This window comes from Martes martes (assembly GCF_963455335.1).
Source record: "Martes martes genome assembly, chromosome: 5".
NCBI lineage: Eukaryota > Metazoa > Chordata > Mammalia > Carnivora > Mustelidae > Martes > Martes martes.
In genome coordinates, this window is record NC_137892.1 from 120737873 (window position 1) to 120757433 (window position 19561).

The following is a 19561-nucleotide window of genomic DNA, read 5'->3' on the forward strand; positions in this document are numbered from 1 at the left end:
GGAGCCGTGGGAAGACCAAGGCAGAAATAAACCTGGTTGCCGGATGTTGCAGGGTGAAATGATTTTAATTCAAGATGAGGAAACGCTTTCCCAAGAGCTGCCGGGTTCATCGTGACGCAGCAGGATGGACCTGGCACTGGGGTGCAGAGGCGGCCATCAGCAGCACAGACCTACCCTCATGGCAAACCTTGGTAGGTGAGTACGCTGAGCTCAAAGAACCAAAACCCGGGGTATTCTCTATTTCTGAAGTCATGAATGTGGTTAGAAGTGGGCTCACATGGAGGAAGCCCTTTGTGGGCAAAAATGTTTACAGGTGAGTTTTAAATGCCTCCAGAAAGGGCTTGAAATCCATGTGCTGGAGAAGAGGGCTTTGAAGTCAGGGGGATCCCAGGCTGGAGGAAATGTGGGTCTACCCCAGAAAAGATGGGACCAGTAACAGAAAAAGCAGGGAGCTTTTGACAGAGGACCAGGCAGGGACCCAAGCACATTCTCACATCAAAAGAAATATTTTTTTCCTGGATGTTTCAGGAGGAATTTCTTCCATGCCTGCTGCACTTAGAGTTATGAGCTTGGTTGGGGCCTCAAACAGGTGATTATGGTAATTTAGGGAGAAAGTACTAAGCCATTTCTGTCACAAGGCCATTCCAGCTTGAAAATAATAGTGCCTCCTTGTATTTATAGAGTGCTGAATACTTTCCAAAGCCCTTTCACATCTATTATCTCATTTGATCCTTACATCGGGGCCAGAGATGTGGGTTGCGGCTCTGCTGCAGGGCTTGGAATGACAGGTTTCCCCTGTCGGGACTTCAGTCTCCCTACGGTGGTCCTGGGACCACATGCATCAGAATCTCCAGACAGAGGGGCAGAGTGGGGATTCCCGGGCTCCACTCAGACTGAGGACCTGGGTGTTGGCGGGTGTGGGGCCCGGGAATCTGCATGTTAAACATACCTCCCAGGAGACTCTTATGCATACCACAGTTTGAAAACCCCTGCTCTAGGATTTCATACCTCCTCAGCAGTGAGGTCTTGTCCTATGAAACACACATACTCAGCCACGGAAAAAACCCTGAAAAAGTATAAAATTCTGACGAGTGGGGAGGAAACAGGCTGCTGTTGGCTGAGTGTATGTGATCATCCAGATAATAACAGCCTCTCGAGGTTGTAATTAGTGCCCTCGAAATTGGACTATGACTGTTTAATAATTTAAGTGAGATCATCAGGATTAATGAATAGCAGTTGAAATTAAATGTGGGACCATAAATCCACATGGCCTTTTCCAGGCCGGCACTTATTTATGACAAGGCATCCTGGAAAACAGGGGTCTGGCCGAGGCTGAACCTGTCTCTTCCCGCAAGGGCTGTGTATGTGTGTTTGCACCTCAGGCAGCCCAGACTACACACATGTTCAAAGAAATCACCATCCCGCTATATGACATAGCATCTGTCTGTGACCCATGTCCTGCCATTGCCAGAATCCAGTGTTTTCCAACTCCAAACACCGTTTCAATACCATCAAAATAGGATGAGATGCTGGTGACGAATGCGGATCACCACGGACCCAGAACCTCCGTGGGTGGGCCCTGCCAGCCGGCGTTTTAACAAGCTCCTCGGCTGACGCCGCCACGGAAGAGTTACGACCCACAGCTTGAACCCTGCTGGAACTGGCTGCCACAGGGGACACACTCCAGGTGCTGACTGCCTGCTTTTGAGGTCACTTTCTCCTTGGCCAGCAGGCTGGTGATTCCTTGGGGTTCTTTCCTTCCATGGAAACGGCATCCTCTTCAATGTTCTTATGGAGTTTTTAGCTCTCACACTTTTCTGATTTCATCTGAGCCCTAGAACAGACCTTTGAGGCAGACGGGGTAGCTCAGCGCCCATCACACCACTTCCTAGTTACTAGTACTAACCACCACCACAGCATCATTATCAAGGACCGTTTACTGAATGCCAACGTACGCCAGACGCTGCCGAATGCATCGGCTCATGAGATGGGAAAGGACGGGGGTCGAACGGGCTGGGCTCAGCTGGCACCACAGCCCAGCCCACTGGATGAATCACCACGGCCACGGGGAAGGACATCACTGGCCAGACGGGCCGGAGCCATCCCCATGGCTAGGTGCTAGTATTGTCCAGCTGTCCCTGCAGGAGCAGAGGAACAAACTGGGGGCGAGGAGTAGTTCACCAAATGGATTCTGGCCCTCATCATCCCTCAGCCGGAAGGCAGGAAGGAAACAGGGTTTTGTGTCTACTACGAAGAATATGTAGAGTCGATTCTGCTCAGGAGCAAGGTCCACTTATAGGTCATTTTCATTCACTCACTGCTTCTTCTGTCTTACGGCAGCAGGGACATGTTTTCTGGGGAAGGTCAGGCCTCGTCTTTCCTCCCACCCGGCTGAAACGAATCTGCTGGTTGTAGTGGGGGTTTCTGGGAAGGTTAGCGTCAATTTGAATTTTACGTTAACAGAGACTGGAATGCAGTTATTATTTAGAATATTCTAGAGCAGATATTCTGGCAGCATACAGAAAATAAAAACAACCTCTAACAGTTTCTGAGAAGACTGGACACAAAGCAGGGCTCTATAACTCCCCCTGTATTCACCCTCATGGCGGATTGTCAGCAATGCCCAGTAAATCCCACGCATTACTAGCACAGGAATGGAGGGCACACAGTTGATGGGGGGAGTTATTGGTTATTTTGAGATTCCTGGATGCTCATAAATAATGTGGGCATCTCTGAAGAGGTCTGCATTTTTGAAGCAAACAAAACTTATTTTTTTTTTTTTAGCGTTCTGGGAAGAATGAGCGCTTTGGTCTTTCAAGAGAAGGAAGTGAGTATACACAAGGATCCAGAAAGTTTGGAAAAGGCAGTCTGAATCTGTTAATACTTTACAGGAACCGACATCACTAAGCCACCCAAGAGGAAGGGATGTTACAATAGCCTCATACATGCCTATTTCTTTGTTCTAGAGAACGATGCAAAAATGACATTTTCAGAGTTTTCTATTTGAGACAGTAAAGCTAGAGACTGAAGAGAGAGAGAGGAGAGAAATTAAACTCTCAATGCCCATGAACACTAGATTGACTGGCAGGACGGCAATGCTCTCCTTTCAATTTTTGGAATAAATAAAGGACACTTAAGTGTGTAGATTGAGCCTGCTTGATCTTCAGAGCTGTCAAGTATTGCCTATTTTCGACCATGAACACTGGTTACATTTTAAGTTGTCGTGTTTACAGCTCTGAAGCTGCCTCTGGATCCAGCTTACACCTAGCTCTGGAGTTGGGGGTTGCCCAATAAAGATGCCTGTCAGGGGCTGGAAGTTCTGCAGAGAAGTTGGGAAGAATCCCTGATGTATCTTTCCCAGTAATTCACCAGTCGCCTGGGTGTCAGGTGTCCAGCGGTAGGTCAGAGCTAATGCCTACTTTTCGGCCAGTGTGCTTTGTGAATGGGTTAGGAACTGTATTATTTAGAGAACTGGGCTGTTACTTATAGTGACTGAAAACAGCAGACCTACAGATTAGACATAAGCATTTCTTTACCTAAGAACTTTTTGTTTTTTTTTTACCTAGAAGTTGCTTTACTTAGGAGGTGGGGTAAGGAAAGGATGACAATTTCTTGTACTTTGGTTTGTACTTTCTACTAAATGTGAATTTTCCCTTTAGGCAAATGCTGGCAACTAAGAGGCTTGGTATGAAATCAAATACGCGGTGTTTGAATCACTTGCAGAAGTGTCTGGTTCACAGTAAGTGCTACACAGTTACCATACCTCATTCTTGTTATTGCTGGTACGGCCTGGTCCTTGTTGGGATGCAGACAAAATCAGCCCCTTCAGCTCCCCACCTAATGAGCTAAGTGTGAGTGATGTAAAAAGACTTGGTTGGTTTGAGCCAAATCAAGTTAGGTACTAAGGAACCTCTTCCTTTCATTTCAGCCTCAAATTTCATTTCCCTCAAGACCCTGAGTAAATAACAATTCATGTCAGCCCTAAGCCGAGGGCTTTTTGTAGTCCTACTTCTGGGGGCCTTATTTCAAGGACCTCTAATAATAACCTGCTGTCTTGCGTGTTGCTTCCCCCATTATGTTTTCAAGGAAACACTAAAACAGTGGAAAGGGTTGGTTTTTAATCCTCACAAGAAAATCAAGAGAATATTAGCAATTTAGCACAGCTGGGATGCACCAAGTTTTTAAAATGTAGAAAGCTCACCCACCTCAACAGAAGCGTCACCTTTCTGAAAATATAATGCAGCTCTTTTCCACTACAGAGATGATTCTTGCCCAAACATCAGAGTTTTTGATGCTTCAGATACAATCTGAGCAATTTATCTGATTTTTTTGCTATCTCAGTAAATCATTTATACATAGTGCTTGATTCACAAAATCCTGTTTTTTTTAAGATGCACAAAATATTCCATAAAAATATTGACTCCTGCATCTAGTTGTTCCTGCCAGATACCCACCAAAAGGTTTATAGATTTCCCTCATTATAAACTAATTGATATTCTGTAACAGCTCTAATCTGCTTAGTAGTCCTCTCCTTTGGAGTCCAAGAGAGAAGCATTCCAGATGTCAAAGATATTACAGGAGAAGGGAATCAAGAAGCCTGTGGGTTTTCTTAGTGGTAAGACACCCTAGAGACTGATACTTAAAATGTGGGATTCTTAAGATTACGGAGCCCATCGTGGGGAAGATCAATCCTTCCTGTCAAGTGGGATTACCGCCCAGCAGGAGACAAGCTCAGTCCCTCCTTACCCGTGGTTTCACTTTCTCTGGTTTCACCTACCCGCTGTCATTTGTGGTTCTCCAGGCAGGTGACCCTCCTTCTGACACACGGTCAGAAGGTCAACAGCAGCCTAAAGGGCACATCACAGTGCCTACGTCATTCACCTCACCTCATCTTCTCGTGGAGGCATTTTATCATCTCACATCATCACAAGAAAAGGGAGGATGGCACAAGGATGTATTTAGAGAGAGAGAGAGACCGTATTCACACATAGCTTTTATTATAGTCTATTGTTATAATTGTTCTATTTTGTTATTAGTTGTTAAACTTTTATTGTGTATAATTTATCACTTAAACTTATCACAGGTAGGTATGTATAGGAAGGACTACGGTAAATATGGAGCTTGGTACTATCTGTGGTTTCAGGCATCCACTGCGGTCCTGGGGACATATCCCCACCCAGGAGGGGGGGACTCCTGTACTGTAAGGGCAGGTAAGCAGTTTAGGCCACTTACCACCAAACTCTTTGAACCTTGGTTTTATTGTCTGTAAGACGGCACTGCCTCTCCTGCCTCCTACTACAGAGGGAGCAATGTTTCACTTCTGGGGTGGTCAGGGGAGGTCATGCTGGGCAGCTAAAATACAAACAGTCATTCTACCTGCATGGCCTGTTTCATCCTCTCCTGCCTGGGGTGTGCTCACCGGCATGGGCTCTGCCCTGCCAGGGAGGCTCACAGGTCCTCGGCCGCTAAGCTCGTCCTGGGGTCACTTAGTTCAGGAGGAAAGCGGTAGGAACAGATCAATGCTGTGTTCTCTGGATCAGCCTCTCCAACAATACAGCTTGTATTCTGGGGTCATCTGACTCCTGTCTCTATTGCACAGTTGCCTCAGAGGAGGAGAGGTGTGACAGTTTATAATGACAAAGGGAGCTCATGGTAGAAAATTAAGAGAAACCCGGATACAAAGTTAAATACGACTGGGTGTCCATGACACAAAGTACAATGTAAAGGCACTAAACACAGGCTCAGGGTGTGGAACATCATATAGCTATTAAAAAACAGATGAGTTAACTCTCTATCTTTTGACTTAAGGGATGTCTGTGATACATTAACAGGAATCAAAAGAGTAATGGGTACAGGATGACCCCATTAAAAGGAAAAAAAAAACACATGTAAAGATGAGGGATAAAGGCTTTAGCATCAGCGTGCATGGTTTTAAATCAAAGTTCTGTTTCTTTGGGTTAAGTACATGCCGACTATTTAATCTCTCTATATCTCAGTTTTCTCATCTGTAAAATGGGGATAAAAATATGGCCATTTTTAAGCAGAAAAAAGTGGTTTGAGATCACTGAGTCCAGTGGTTTTCACACTGGGAATGCCAGAACCCTCAAGAGAGGCAATGGTAACGAATGCATGAATTCGCTTAGCACAAAGTAAGTGCTCAGTAAGCACTACTTCCTGTTACTACGAGCTGTTACATGTTAGTATTACTGTGCAGGATAACACGCACCAGACTATTAACATTGGTTACGCGCAGTGGGAGTGGAGCTAGAAGGGGACTGGGAGGGTATGAAAAAGGAAATGGAAATGAAAAGACAGTGGACACCAAACAAGACATACAAATGGCAGAGAAGCATCTGAAAAAATGCTCAACAGCAAAGATCATAGGGAAATGCAAATTACAGCAACAAAATCCTCCTACACACCTATCGGAAAGGCACAAATCCGCAACACTGACAGGACCAAATGCCGACGAGGGTGAGGATCAACAGCAACTCTCATCCACAGAGTCTCTTACACAACTAAACACACTCCTACTATGTAATCCAGCAACTGTACTCCTTGCTATTTATCTACGAGGGTCGAAATATGTCCACACAAAAACCTGTGCATGGATGTTTGTAACAGGTTTATTCGTACCTGCCCACACTCGGAAGCAACCAGGATGTCCTTCAGCAGAAGAGCAGAAAGAAAGACCACGATAGCCACAGATAATGGAATATTAGTCTGCAGCGAGTGGAAATGAGCCACAAGCCGTAAAGTGACAAGGAGAAACCTTAAATGCCTATTACTAAGGGAGAGAAGCCAATCTGAAAAGCCTACATACAGTATGATTCCAGTTATGTCACACACTCTGGAAAAGGCAAAACTATGGGGACAGCAAGCAGGTCAGTTGCTGCCAGGGGCTAGGGGGAGGGGAGGATGAACAGGCAGAGGGTAGAAGAATTTTAAGGCAGAGAAACTACTCAGTACGACCCCATAATAGTGGATATATGTCCTCATGCATTTGTCCAAACCCACAGAATATATGACACCAAGAGCGAACCCCAATATAAAACTATATATTTGGGGTGATAATGATGTGACAACATAGGTCCATCAGTTGTCACCACTGGACCACTCTGACGGAGGTGCAGAGCACTGACGAGGCCTGGGGGCTAGCTACGTGCGGGGTGAGGGTGGAGGGGCATGTGGGAACTGTCTGCACTTTTGGCTTGACTTTGCAGTGAACCTAAATTTGATCTACAAGATAAAGTGTATTAAAACAAACAAACCTGAGCGGGGGGGGGGGGGGGGGCGGGGTGGAGGAGGGGAGGAAAACCTAAATGCTAATAGTAATTGCCTGCAGATGATGAGGTTATCAGCTCTTTCTGCACTTTCAAAGTTTCCTTCACTCCAACCCCGGGCTCATGCTGTTCTCTCTGCCTCTTCCCATGACCTGGGGAGTATTATATACTTACCCGTTAGGACTGAGTTTAGCTGGAATTTTCACTGTGAAGTGCTCCCTGACTTTCTCTGTGTTCCGCAGAGCCTGGATCTCCACCGACGGGCAGACATTCTGTGGTCTTATCATTGTCTCTTACCTCGTCGGTCTGCCCTTCTAGATGTGAGTCTTTGGGGGGTATGTCTGTCTTGGTTCTGTTGTACCCCCAGTGCGTCTAGCACAGCATCGAGTACAATCAATTCATGAAATTTGTTGAATATATGAATTTGAATTAAATCAGGACAAGTGTAGAGAAAAACAAAATACACAGTACAAATCTCAGGGTGAAAGAACGGAAACAGTATGGTACAAGTGGGGAATGGCCACCCCAAGAGTTGTGGGGGTCCTGGCAGCAGATGGAGGCTGAGAGAGGAACAGACCTGCATGCAGTGTCAAGAGCGGTGTGTTGAAATGCAGAGTAGGACAGGGCAAAAATGGATGTCCTTGACGGGTCCCCACGACTGGCAATGGTCAGAATTAATAAGCCCATCATGGAAAGAGGACCCAACTCCAGCTTCATCAGTGAGGGCCTCTCCTGTGTGAGCCAGTGGGTCGGGCAATGTCCATGATCCTCCCAGCACCAATCACTGCTGATGAACCATCACGAGCTCTGCACACACTTGAAACACTTGCTTAAGGTTTCCTTCAAGGGCACCATTCCCAGTACATGTGCTTGTTTGTTTGTTCCCTGATGGGGGAACATTCTAGGGAGCCCATCATCATTCAGCCAATGTAACCAATGGAAAGTAACCCTTTCCATTACTACATATCCTATTTTTCTGCAAAACCAACTCTATTTGAAAGTGTAGAGGAGAAGGAGAAAAGGAATAGGAAAAAAACCAGATGAACAAAGGCCTCTCTTGTTTCTTCTAATAAAACATCTCCCATCCGGGCAGCGTAATCTGGAGGCAGGTCTGCTCCTCTCTACCCTCATCTCTCTCTCCCACTGGTACAAAAACACCTCTATGTCCTCCTAATCCTCAAGCAAAGCTCACACATTTGAAGAGCTTTTGGACACCCCCGGAAAACTCCGCACGCTCTATTTGTAAGCAAGGCCTTGACTGTTCTGGGGTCAGCACCAGCCTCCAGTCTAGTCCCCAGCGTTCCCTGCACAGAGCCCTGGATCTTATTTCAAGCATTCATCTGCTCCAATTTTGTCTCCTACCCGAGGTCTCAACCCTTAGCTGAATTACAATTAGTTGCCCTGAGGAGCCTGGAGGAGACTCATTTCAGAGGAAAATGCCTTCTGCTGGGCAGCGCCAATCTAGCCCGTAGTTAGCATCTATGAATTTCAACTCTGAGAACTGCCTCTGCTCATACGGCCCAGAGACATCTGTCTTTTATGATGGCCCGTATTTGCTGTACTTTGGACAGGCCTCTCCATAGTTCTGAAATTGCTTCTCCCAAATCTCATTTTTAAAACAATCACTGCTGAGTAAGTTTTCTTCCAAAGCTGCCTTAAGAATTCCTTCTTGAAACCAGAATAATGATTGCTTTTCTGAAAAATGCAGGTTGGGAAATCTGACAGCCACCGTGCAGGACTGAGGGGCATGAAGTAAGAGTTGGCTTCTGGGTTGCACACCTGATTCACTTAGAAAAAGGGGCAACAATTAGGGGCCTTAGTTGTCATTCTCATCTGGGAAATAGGGATAGTATCTCCTCTTCCCTATCTTATTAGGGTCTGGCAATGGCACCACATTGGACCAATATGTTTGCTCTCTGGAGAAAGAGATGCACTTGGAAAATGTCATTCTTATGAAATTTACCACTTCTTTCTGAAGACTGTCACATTCTTTTATTATTGGGGGGTGGGTATGTCATGTTATTTTTATCACTGAGGAAATTGGGATATTAGAGGTGCAAACCATTATAGCCAGGATTGGATGTGTTTTATAATGAGCTCTTTTTAGAAAGAATCCTGCTCTTTAATACAATGGAAAAGTAATTTATCGAAAAGTGTCCTTGGGGATAGAGAAGAATGCCGCACTTCTGCCACGTTTCTCATAACCAGCTGAGGTGAGGAGGGACAGGCTGCCCTGGGAGCCCGGAGACAGGCTTCCTGTTCTTCCTCTGCAACCAGCCAGCTATGAGCTCTAGTTAAGCCTGACCACAGTTCTAGGCCTTGGGTTTCCCACCTGGAAAAGGAGCAGGCTGAGCGGTTATCTGCGATATCATTCATTCTTAAGCAGTGCAGCTCCTCTTAGTGAACACCTTTTCAGAAACCAAATACAGACCATACCAGGAGAGGGAGCTGAACTCACCACCCTCCAATGCCCCACTGCACCAGCGAGGCTCACTCTACTGCTCACAGTGCTCCCTGAGGCACCCCTGGGCCCTTACTGCTCTGAGATGCACACTGAAAGCCAACAGCCTAGATGGTCTTAAAATTCTTTTCTAATTGAGCAGGGAGACACACTCATTTCTAGTCCAGTGGATGTGTGGTTTCTTCTACCTCTGGGGGACTCACGCCCCACGACACTCAGACAGGGATCCTGCCAAGTGGTGCAGGGTCCACCCCCTGGACAGCTGCTGCTTCAGAACACAGGTGACAGGGACTCGCAGCTGAGCATAGAGACACAGGCTAGCACCAGCCATGGAAGGAATGTCTGTCTTCCCCAGCCAGGGCTGTCTCCGTGGCTGCAGATGACCCTGCTGCTGGTGTGGCTTTGTGTGCGTGTATGCGTGTGTGTATGCGTGTGTGTGTGTGTGTGTGTGTGAGAGAGAGAGAGAGAGAGTGCGTGTATGGCTGGGACGTGCTTCCTCCCTCCTTGACCATTCATTCATTCAGTCGCACACAGGATCCCCTGCTCTAGACCATGAATGATCTAATGAGGAGGACCAGCAACAAAGAGCCATGCAACTACGCAACGACACACAGAGTGGAGTGAGCGGTGCTGATGACACACCTGACTGAAGACGGTGTGGGGAGTCAGCATGAGAAGAGCTGGCAGGAGGACATGCAGGCAGAGGGAGCAGCGGGGAAGATACCAAGGTAGGATGGAACCTGGCCTGCTGGAGGAGAGGGCAGCTGTGGCTGGTACCCCTGGACGGTACCTAGTAGAGCCCTGACACAGAGGCCATCAGGTTCAACCAGGCGGCGAGCCTGCTCAGAGCAGGCGAGCTGGAGCTCAGTCTTCTCAGCTATAGAATGGTGTGGCAGAGACCAGAGAAAGGCACGCTCAGCCCCTTTTCTAATGTACATCTCCCTTTCCTACCTCTCTTCAAGATGCCCCAAATCAAAACACTTCCACTTCCAGGCACCCTGGCAGATAGGGACGCCTGCATGTCAGATTTTCTGGCCAGAAGTCTTTCCTGAATAAGAAGGCAAAATCTTGAAAAAGGGAGGCTTTGTTCTCTTTACCCTTCTTCCTTCTCCCTGCCTGAAAGGCAGACTTCCCAGAGGCACAGCACCTATTTTGGGACCATGAGGATGAAGAAGAAGGAACAGAGAAGCCTGGTTCTTTGATGATAGCCTGAGGCAGCTATACCAGTCCTGGATCTTATGGTGAATGAATGAATGAATGAGCCCTTACCTGTTTGAGCTATTGTTTATTGAGTTTTCTGTTATTTGCAGTTCAGCGCACATTGATACAAATAGGATAAAAACAGAATCTACTTCATGGGATGTTTCGAGGACTAAATGAGATACTGTGTACAGGGCCAGGGTCACGGCCAGGCACACAACAAGCATCAGTAAACGGTGGCCCATCTGCTGGTGCTGCTGAAGAAGAAAACCTGCCACCCCTTTGGCCAGTCACTGGATGGAGCGCAGGGGCAGGAAGCTGGGGTGGGGGTGGGGGGGGTCCTACCTCGATCACTGAAGTCATCAACCAGCACGATCTCGGCGATCAGCTCCGGGGGTGAACGGTTCAGCACGCTGTGGACAGTGCGGAGGAGGGAGGACCAGCCCTCGTTGTGGAAGGGGATGATGATGCTGGTGTTGGGGAGCGTCTCCAGGTAGCGTTTGCCGTTGCAGCTAGAGGGAGACACAGGGTACAGGAGACGACAGGTTCAGCTCTCATCTTGCCAAGAGGACTCCACAAGCACACGGCTTGGCTAACCGCAAATGCCACTCCTTTCTAGCCTTCAGGGAATGGGTGACAGCCAGGGACAGCTCAGTCACTTTAGAACCTCCTTCCGCTTAGCATCCCGAAGTCATGCTTCCAATTTCCTGCACACACAGTAGACAGGGGTATGTCCACAAGAACCCCTGACTCTGTAAAGAAGCAGTTACAAACCCACGACAGCAGCACTAGGGTTTGGTGTCCTCCATGTGCTAACATGTTTAAGCCTCAGTCACTATAGGAGCATGGTTGCCCATCTCATGATTCCAAGTGGAAGACAACCCTTCAGTAATGCTCTGGCCTCTCTCCTCACCCCTCGCACATTCCTCACCAGTGGAGGAGAAGTCATTTGCCCACAAGTTTGGAGGAACACACTGGGCTTCACCGGCTCAGCCCCTCCCCCTCCCTCCCTGGACTCTGCTGGCAGAGGGTACATTTTCCCCTTTCTCTCCAGAGTCCCACGGTAAGCTTGGGGATGGGAGGCCCGGCCCCTTTAATGTCACTGTAACACCCAAAGGGATTAACATAGTTCCTTAATATCATCAAATACCTAGTTGGTGTTCAAGCTTCCCTGATCTTCTATCTTTTCACAGTTGTTTAAATCAGGATCAAGACAAGGCCTACGGCTGTCTTTAGCTGATGCACCTTCTAAGTCTCTCTTTTCCTTACAATATGTTGAAGAAACTGGGTCAATTGCGCTACTGGATTTCCTACAGTCTGCATTTTGCTGCTTGCATTGCTATGGTGTCTCTGAACATGTTCCTCTGTCCGCCCCCTTTGGCTCCTGTAAACTGGTAGCTAGGTCTAGGGGCTTGACCTAAGTCGGTGAGACATTCTGGCAACCTCTTCATAGTGGTGTGAGCCTCCTACAGGAAGCATGTACAGCCCAGATGTCTTCCCTTTTGTCTTGCTGGTGGCCACTGATGATCAGGGCCTAAATCCTTCAATTCATCAGGGGCTTGCAAAATGGTGATACTTTTACTCTATCATTCTTCATTTACTGGATGGGATAGTATAATGAAGAAAAATGATCACAACAACTATTTGGTTGAGGTACAGGAAAGTATAGGAAAAGTATAGGAAAGACATGACAAATTCCTGATCATTAGTTTTCAGAATGACTGGGTTCCCTACTATGTTCCAAAGATGGCCAATTATTTGTTTTCATTATGAACTAATAAATCTTCACATAATTAATATATTTCAGTTCAGTGCAAATATTCTTCTTCTTTTTTTTTTTTTTTAATTTATCCATTTGACAGATAGAGATCGCAAGTAGGCAGAGAGGCAGGCAGAGAGAGAGGAGGAAGCAGGCTCCCCGCCGAGCAGAGAGCCCGATGCGGGGCTCGATCCCAGAACTCTGGGATCATGACCTGAGCCGAAGGCAGAGGCTTTAACCCACTGAGCCACCCAGGCGCCCCTCAAATATTATTATTCTTAATGGTTCCCAAATAATACCATCTTGAGTCCAAGAAAGTTTTCTCAAGTTGTCTCCTAGTCCTTTGGATATGACCACAGAGTACTGATAACATCCTTGCTTCCTGATAAAAGATTACAAAAGATTCTCCAGGCTTAACCTGTATATTTTTTGCCCCAACTTGGATCAGCCATTCTGCCAAGGAACCCCAACTCCTGATTATCATCGAGATCACCATTTGGATACTACAATATGGGTGCTGAGGGCATTCATTACTACTGGGTTGGTTATGGTTTCTATGCCTTTACAGTGGTCAGAGCCAGAAATGCTTATTTTATTTTATTTATTTTTTAAAGATTTTATTTATTTGAGAGAAAGAGACAGAGAAACAGAGAGAGAGCACAAGGCGGGGGGAGGGACTGGGAGATAAGCAGACTCCCTGCTGAGCAGGGAGCCTGATGCATGGCTCAATTCCAGAACCCTGAGACCATGACCCGAGCTGAAGGCAGACCCTTAACCAACTGAGCCACCCAGGTGCCCCGGAGCTAGAAATATATTTTTAATACATGCATCATGAGTTCATGCTGAAGTTTTATATTTGATAGGGCTACAGAGTTTTGCTGAACCTTAATATTATACTACATGTCCTTTTTGAGATATAATTCACATACCATAAAATTCAATATAAGATTCACCCCTTTAAAGTGTATAATTCAGTAGTTTTTAATATACTCACAAAGTTGTACAGCCATCACCACTATCTAATTCCAGAACATTTTCATTGCCCCTAAAATAAACTTCATATCCATTAGTAGTCACTACTTATTATCCCCTCCCCTCAGTCCTTAGTAACTACTAATTTGCTTTCTGTTTCCATTGGTTTTCTTATCCTGGACATTTTATGTGAATGGACTCATATAATATGTGGCCTTTTGTGTCTGGCTTCTTTTAATCAACATGTCTTCAAGGTTCATCCATGTTGTAGCATGTATCAAGACTTCATTCTTTTTATGGATGAATAATATTCCAGTGTATGGATAGACCATATTTTATCTATGTATTCATCAATTGATTGACATTTTGGATACCTTTTGGCTATTATGAATAATGCTGGTATAAACATTCATGTATAAGTTTTTGTGTAGACATGTTTTCAGTTCTCTTGGGTATATACCAAGTAGTAGAACTGCTGGACTATATAACTCCATGTTTAACTCTTCGAAGAACTGCCAAACTGTTTTCCAAAGTGGTAAGAACATTTTACATTTCCACTAGCAACCTATGAGGGCTCCAATTTCCCACATGTTGACTGACTCTCATTATCGTCCATACTTTTGGTTATAGCCACCCTAGTGGGTGTGAAGTGGTAACTCATTTGGTTTGATTTGCATTTTCCTAATGACTGATGATGTTGAGTATATTTTCAAGTACTTACTGACCATATGTACATCTTTTCTAGAGAAATATCCAGTAAATATGTATTTCCTTTTTAGACTGTTCTTACTAATGCATAGAAATATGATTGATTTTTGTATACTGAACTTGTATCCTGCAACTTTCTGAAATCCCTTATTAGTTCTACTAATTTTGTGTACTTGTGTATTCCTCAGGTTTTTCTATATATACAGAAGACAATGTCATGAGAAAATAGTTTCCCTTTTTCCAAGCTAGATGCCTTTTATTTCTTTTTCTTGTCTAATTGCTTTGGCTAGAAATTCCAGCACAATGTTGAAAAGAAGTGGCAAAAGCAGACACCCTCATTTTGTTCCTGGTCTTAGGAGGAAAAGCTTGCAATCTTTCATCAATAAATATAATGCTAATGTGGGTTTTCCATAGATGTTCTTTACCAACTTGATGAAGTTCTCTTATATTCCTAGTTTGTTGAATGTTTTGTTTTGTTTTGTTTTGTTTTAATATTTTTTTTTATTTATTTGACAGAGATCACCCGTAGGCAGAGAGGCAGGCAGAGAGAGAGGAAGAAGTAGGCTCCCTGCGGAGCAGAGAGCCCGATGCGGGGCTCGAACCCAGGACCCCGGGATCACGACCTGAGCTGAAGGCAGAGGCTTTAACCCACTGAGCCACCCAGGCACCCCTGTTGAATGTTTTTGTAACAGAAAAATATCGGATTTTGTCAAATGCTTTTTCTGAATCTACTGAAATGATCACATGGGTTTTGTTCCTCTATTCTTTTAATAAAGTGTATTACATTGATTGATTTTCATATGTTGAACCAACCTTGTTCCTAGGATAAACCCTACTTGGTCATGGTGTATAATCCCTCTTATACATTGCTGAATTTGGTTTGCTAGTATTTTGTTGAGGATTTCTGCATCTACATTCAAAATGGATATTGGTCTACAGTTTTCTTGCAATGTCTTTATCTGCTGTTATGTATTTTATCTCTTTTGCTAAAAATCTAGGTTCTTAACATAGTTACTTATTTGTTTTTTCCTATAATATATAACTGTTTCAGAAAAGCAATTCCAATATCATTGCTAACAATTTGATTATATAAAATTTGAGATTCCTCTTGTCTTTCGTTTCTTTTTGTCTATGGGGTACATTTCATTCGTGATATTAAGGATTTTCCTAGGGCCCAAATGATGGGACCTGAGGACCAGGCAGTCCCAGAACTAATGTCAAAACTGTTTACTTCATCCTCAGTCAGAAGCCAGGTATGGTAGGCAGAGTATCAGCCTGATGATGTCTAAGCCTTAATCCCCAGAAGCTATGACTATGTTACCTTACGTGGCAAAAGGGACTTGGCAGGTGTGGTCAGGGTTAAGAACCTTGAGATGAGTTTGAAGAGTTTGGATTACCCAAGTAGGTCCAATGTAACCACAAGTGTCCTTTAAAGGTAGAGCACCTTTCTAGCTGGGTCAGAGAGATGAGAAGGAAGGAGTAGAGAAATGAAGTGTGAAAGGGACTCAACTCACCACTGCTGGCTTTGAAGATGGAGGAAGGAGGTCATAAGCCAAGGAAAATGGGCAGCCTTTAGAATCCTCAGCTTACGGCCAGCAAGAAACCAGAGTTTCACTCTTCATAACCAGTCTGCCAACAACCCAGATAAGCAAGATTGCCCCAGGGCCCTCAGAAGGGAATGCAGTCTGGCCCACAACTTGATTTTAGCCCAGTGAGACCCATGTTGGACTTCTGACTTACAGAACTGTTAACAATAACTTTGTGTTGTTTAAACTGCTAAATTTATGTTAAACTGCCAAGGCAGCTACAGAAAACTCGTACACAAAAGTCATCTCTGATACCCTTTACCCAGTCTGTAAACACTTCAAAAGTTCAAGATTTCACAAAAAATCCTCATGAGTCTCACGTGGCAGCAGTGGGCTGGAGCTGACAACCCTCTCCATTGGGCAGGTGCTCTCTGGGTCCCCTCAGCTTTTACCACTCTCCACAGCCTTACACCAGAGCTGTTTCACTCCCTTACGTTGTCTTCCAGGCCCCTAGAGGCCTTTGGAGTTGAAAGTCCAGAAGTAAAAGACATTGTAGGAGGGAGCTAGCTCTACAAGACTGGTAAGAAGTTTTGGGGAGAAAATGTGGAACAACAGAAGTAACAACAAAGTATCTCCTTTTGTATGCCACTGCAATCCATTGTTTAACTGTGAAAACGCATCAGGGGTGCGCTGCAACTTACTTTGAAACATCTCAAACAATAAAATAGATTGACAGATGGAGAGAGGGATGGACAGATACGTAAGAAAGCAGGGAGAGAAGTGCTAACTGCAGAATCTCGGCGGTGGGAACACCAGCGCTCAACGTGCAGTTCTTTCAAAACTTCTCTCTATGTTTGATGATTTTCAGAAAGAAACATTAGGAGGAAATGGGTCAGGGTCCACAGTCTCCTTAGTTGCAAATTCTGTCTCTGCTAGAGGCACCAAGGGAAGCTGGGGGTGGGGGGCAGGGACAAGAATGAACCCTTGGTGTCTGACAGTGAGCTCCGTTCCAACTGTGTGGACAGGAACCCCCCCTTAGAGCACATCCCCCACTCAGCAACACCCCAATTCCCACCCCCCGCTCCCCTGCCAAATTCTGCCAGTCCAGTTCTGCTGGACAAGTCAGTCTCTTTCCTCTTGGGACCTTGGGACTTCTTTCAGGTCCCGTCTTGCTCCTCCATCTGGCTGGACGGTTTCTAGCCAGGCCTCATGCAGCAGCCCTCCTCTGGCCCTTCCCCCAGCTCTTTCCCCACCTCTAATCCCTTTGGTCACGTCAGCCAGCTTTCTCAGGGAGAAACTGCATTATGTGGGTTTTTGCAAATAAACGAAAGCACCTCTTTCTTTAAAAAAATCCCTTTCCCTTGACTCAGCTGGGTCCTCTGTGGCCAAGAAAGATGGCGATATCTAGTTTGCTACGGAAATTCCTGCCTCCCATCCAATTTCACAGGAGGCTCGTTCGACTGAAGCAGGGTTGGGAGGGGGGGTGCGGTTAGCAGTAATAAGTTGCCTGGAATCCATGGGGCGAAATACAATAGAGCTATTACCCCACAGAGAGGCCTGGCTCTCTCGAACCCCAGCCTGGGCCTCACAGCCTGCCAACAGACACACAAACACCATCCCGTATTAAGGGAAATAGGCAATGCCACAATAGACTAAATTCACTTCTAATTTCATTCAATCATGGAATTACAGATCATTCAGAACTCAAATGAAAGGCTCAGCTTGGATCATAGCCTTGAACATGTACCTTTTTTAGGGGCCTGGGGACTAGTCCTTTTCTCCCTCCTCTATCCATCCGCTCATTTATTTACTACAGAAACACACAACAGCACTCTGACTTTTGCCATGGGCACTAGTCATTAGTTGGCTTCCAGTGTAGTGGAGGCTCTTTGTCTGAATAAAAAATTGTCTGACTTGCTGAAACCAGTCTCTCCAGAACCCAGCAGGAAGCATGGTGCCACAGACCTGCCCACAAGCCCCCTTCCCGTAGGGGAGCTCCTGCAAAAAGCCCCTTCTTTCCTCTCTTAGGAGGCCTCAAATACCAGCAGGAAGAGGAGGCCTGGGGATGGGGGATGGAAACAGAAGGCTCCTGCCTCCACTGACACCCTCATCTTAGCGGTCCTCTTTAAGACCCATCTGCATGTTGTGTCTTGAGATGTCACCACTGCAAGGTGGAGTTACGCCCAGTTCTTTGGTGTGTGATAAACACGAGGCATCCCTGCGCCCGACGCCTTTAGTGAGTGGCCAGGAAGGGAAACTAGGGCACGATATTCCCAATGTAAGGAGGCTGGGTTCGGCCACGACCAGACAATAACAACTCTGCCTTCCCACAGTTCATCGTGCCTGATGGTTTCCAGAGCACTTGTCCTTCTCTCTCTCCTCTAATCTGTACCAACGCCAGGGAGGCAGGAGAACTGGAGAGTGCCCATCGCATTTCCACAGAAGGAAAACAGGGCTCAAAGAGGTAAGGGACCTAGATCCAGGACTCAAATTTAGACAGTATTTATTTAAAATAATACTTATTTTAGCCATTCTGACAGGTGTAAAATGATCTCTCATTGCGGTTTTAATTTCTATCCCCCTGATGATTACTGATGTTGAGCATTGTTTTACACCTGTTGGAATGGCTGAAATAGAAAACACAAGGAATAACAAGCGTTGGCAAGGATGTGGAGAAAAAGGAGCCCTCCTGCATTGTTGTTGGGAATGCATACTGGTGCGACCACTCTGGAAAATAGTACTGAGGTCCCCCCCCCCAAAAAGCCAAAAATAGAATTACTGTATGATTCAGTAATTCTACCACTGAGTATTTATCCAAAGAAAACAAAAACACTAATTCGAAAAGATATATGCCCCCCTATGTTTCCTGAAGCATCATTTACTATAGCTAAGACATGGAAGCAACCCAAATGTCCATTGATAGACAACGGATTATCATTCAGCCATAACAAAGAATGAAATCCTGCCATTTGCAACAGGGAGGGACCTAGAAGGTATAATACTGAGTGAAACAAGTCAGAGAAAGATACCATACATGTTCATTCATATGTAGGATTTAAGAACAAAACAAACCAACAAGAATAAAAAGAGACACACAAAAGAACAGACTACTAAATATAGAAAACAGATGGATGGTTCCCAGAGGGGAGATGGGTGGGGATGGGTGAGATAGGTGATAGGGATTAAGAGCACATGTATTGCAATGAGCACTGAGTAGTGGAGAGCATTGTTAAATCACTACATTGAGCACCTGGAACTAATATGACACTGTATGCTAATTGTACCTGAATAATAAAATACCACAAGGTTTTTCTTGAGGAGAAAACTGAGAACTGCTCAGGGATAAAAGTCTTAAAAAGCACAGAAAGGCTAATCAACAATGGTAAAGGTAACAACGGCAACATCCTGACACTTGGGGCGGGCCGCTGCTAAACATTTAGGGAATGTTCTCTACTGCGCGCTTCCATGAACATGCATGTTTCTATGACACGGCATGTGGCAAACCCACTCGATGGTGCTGTCCTGTTGCCTGAGTATTTCTGGCCCCAGACAGCACCATAAAAGAAGCGCCTATGCCTGAGTGAAAAGCAGCTGCCCCTTGCACAGGCATCTGTGCTCTGTCTTCTTTCTCCTTCTTCGATAACAGCATCCT

At 45.6% G+C, this 19561-nt stretch overlaps 1 protein-coding gene across 1 annotated transcript in view; it reads right to left on the reverse strand.

Annotated features, from left to right (window-relative positions):
• Positions 1-19561, reverse strand: part of GALNT10 (polypeptide N-acetylgalactosaminyltransferase 10) — a 214189-nt gene that overhangs the window by 79223 nt on the left and 115405 nt on the right. Inside the window, exon 4 of the mRNA XM_080804209.1 lies at positions 11290-11456. Within this exon, the coding sequence (XP_080660335.1) occupies positions 11290-11456 (167 nt within the window). The remainder of the gene's footprint in view (positions 1-11289; positions 11457-19561) is intronic.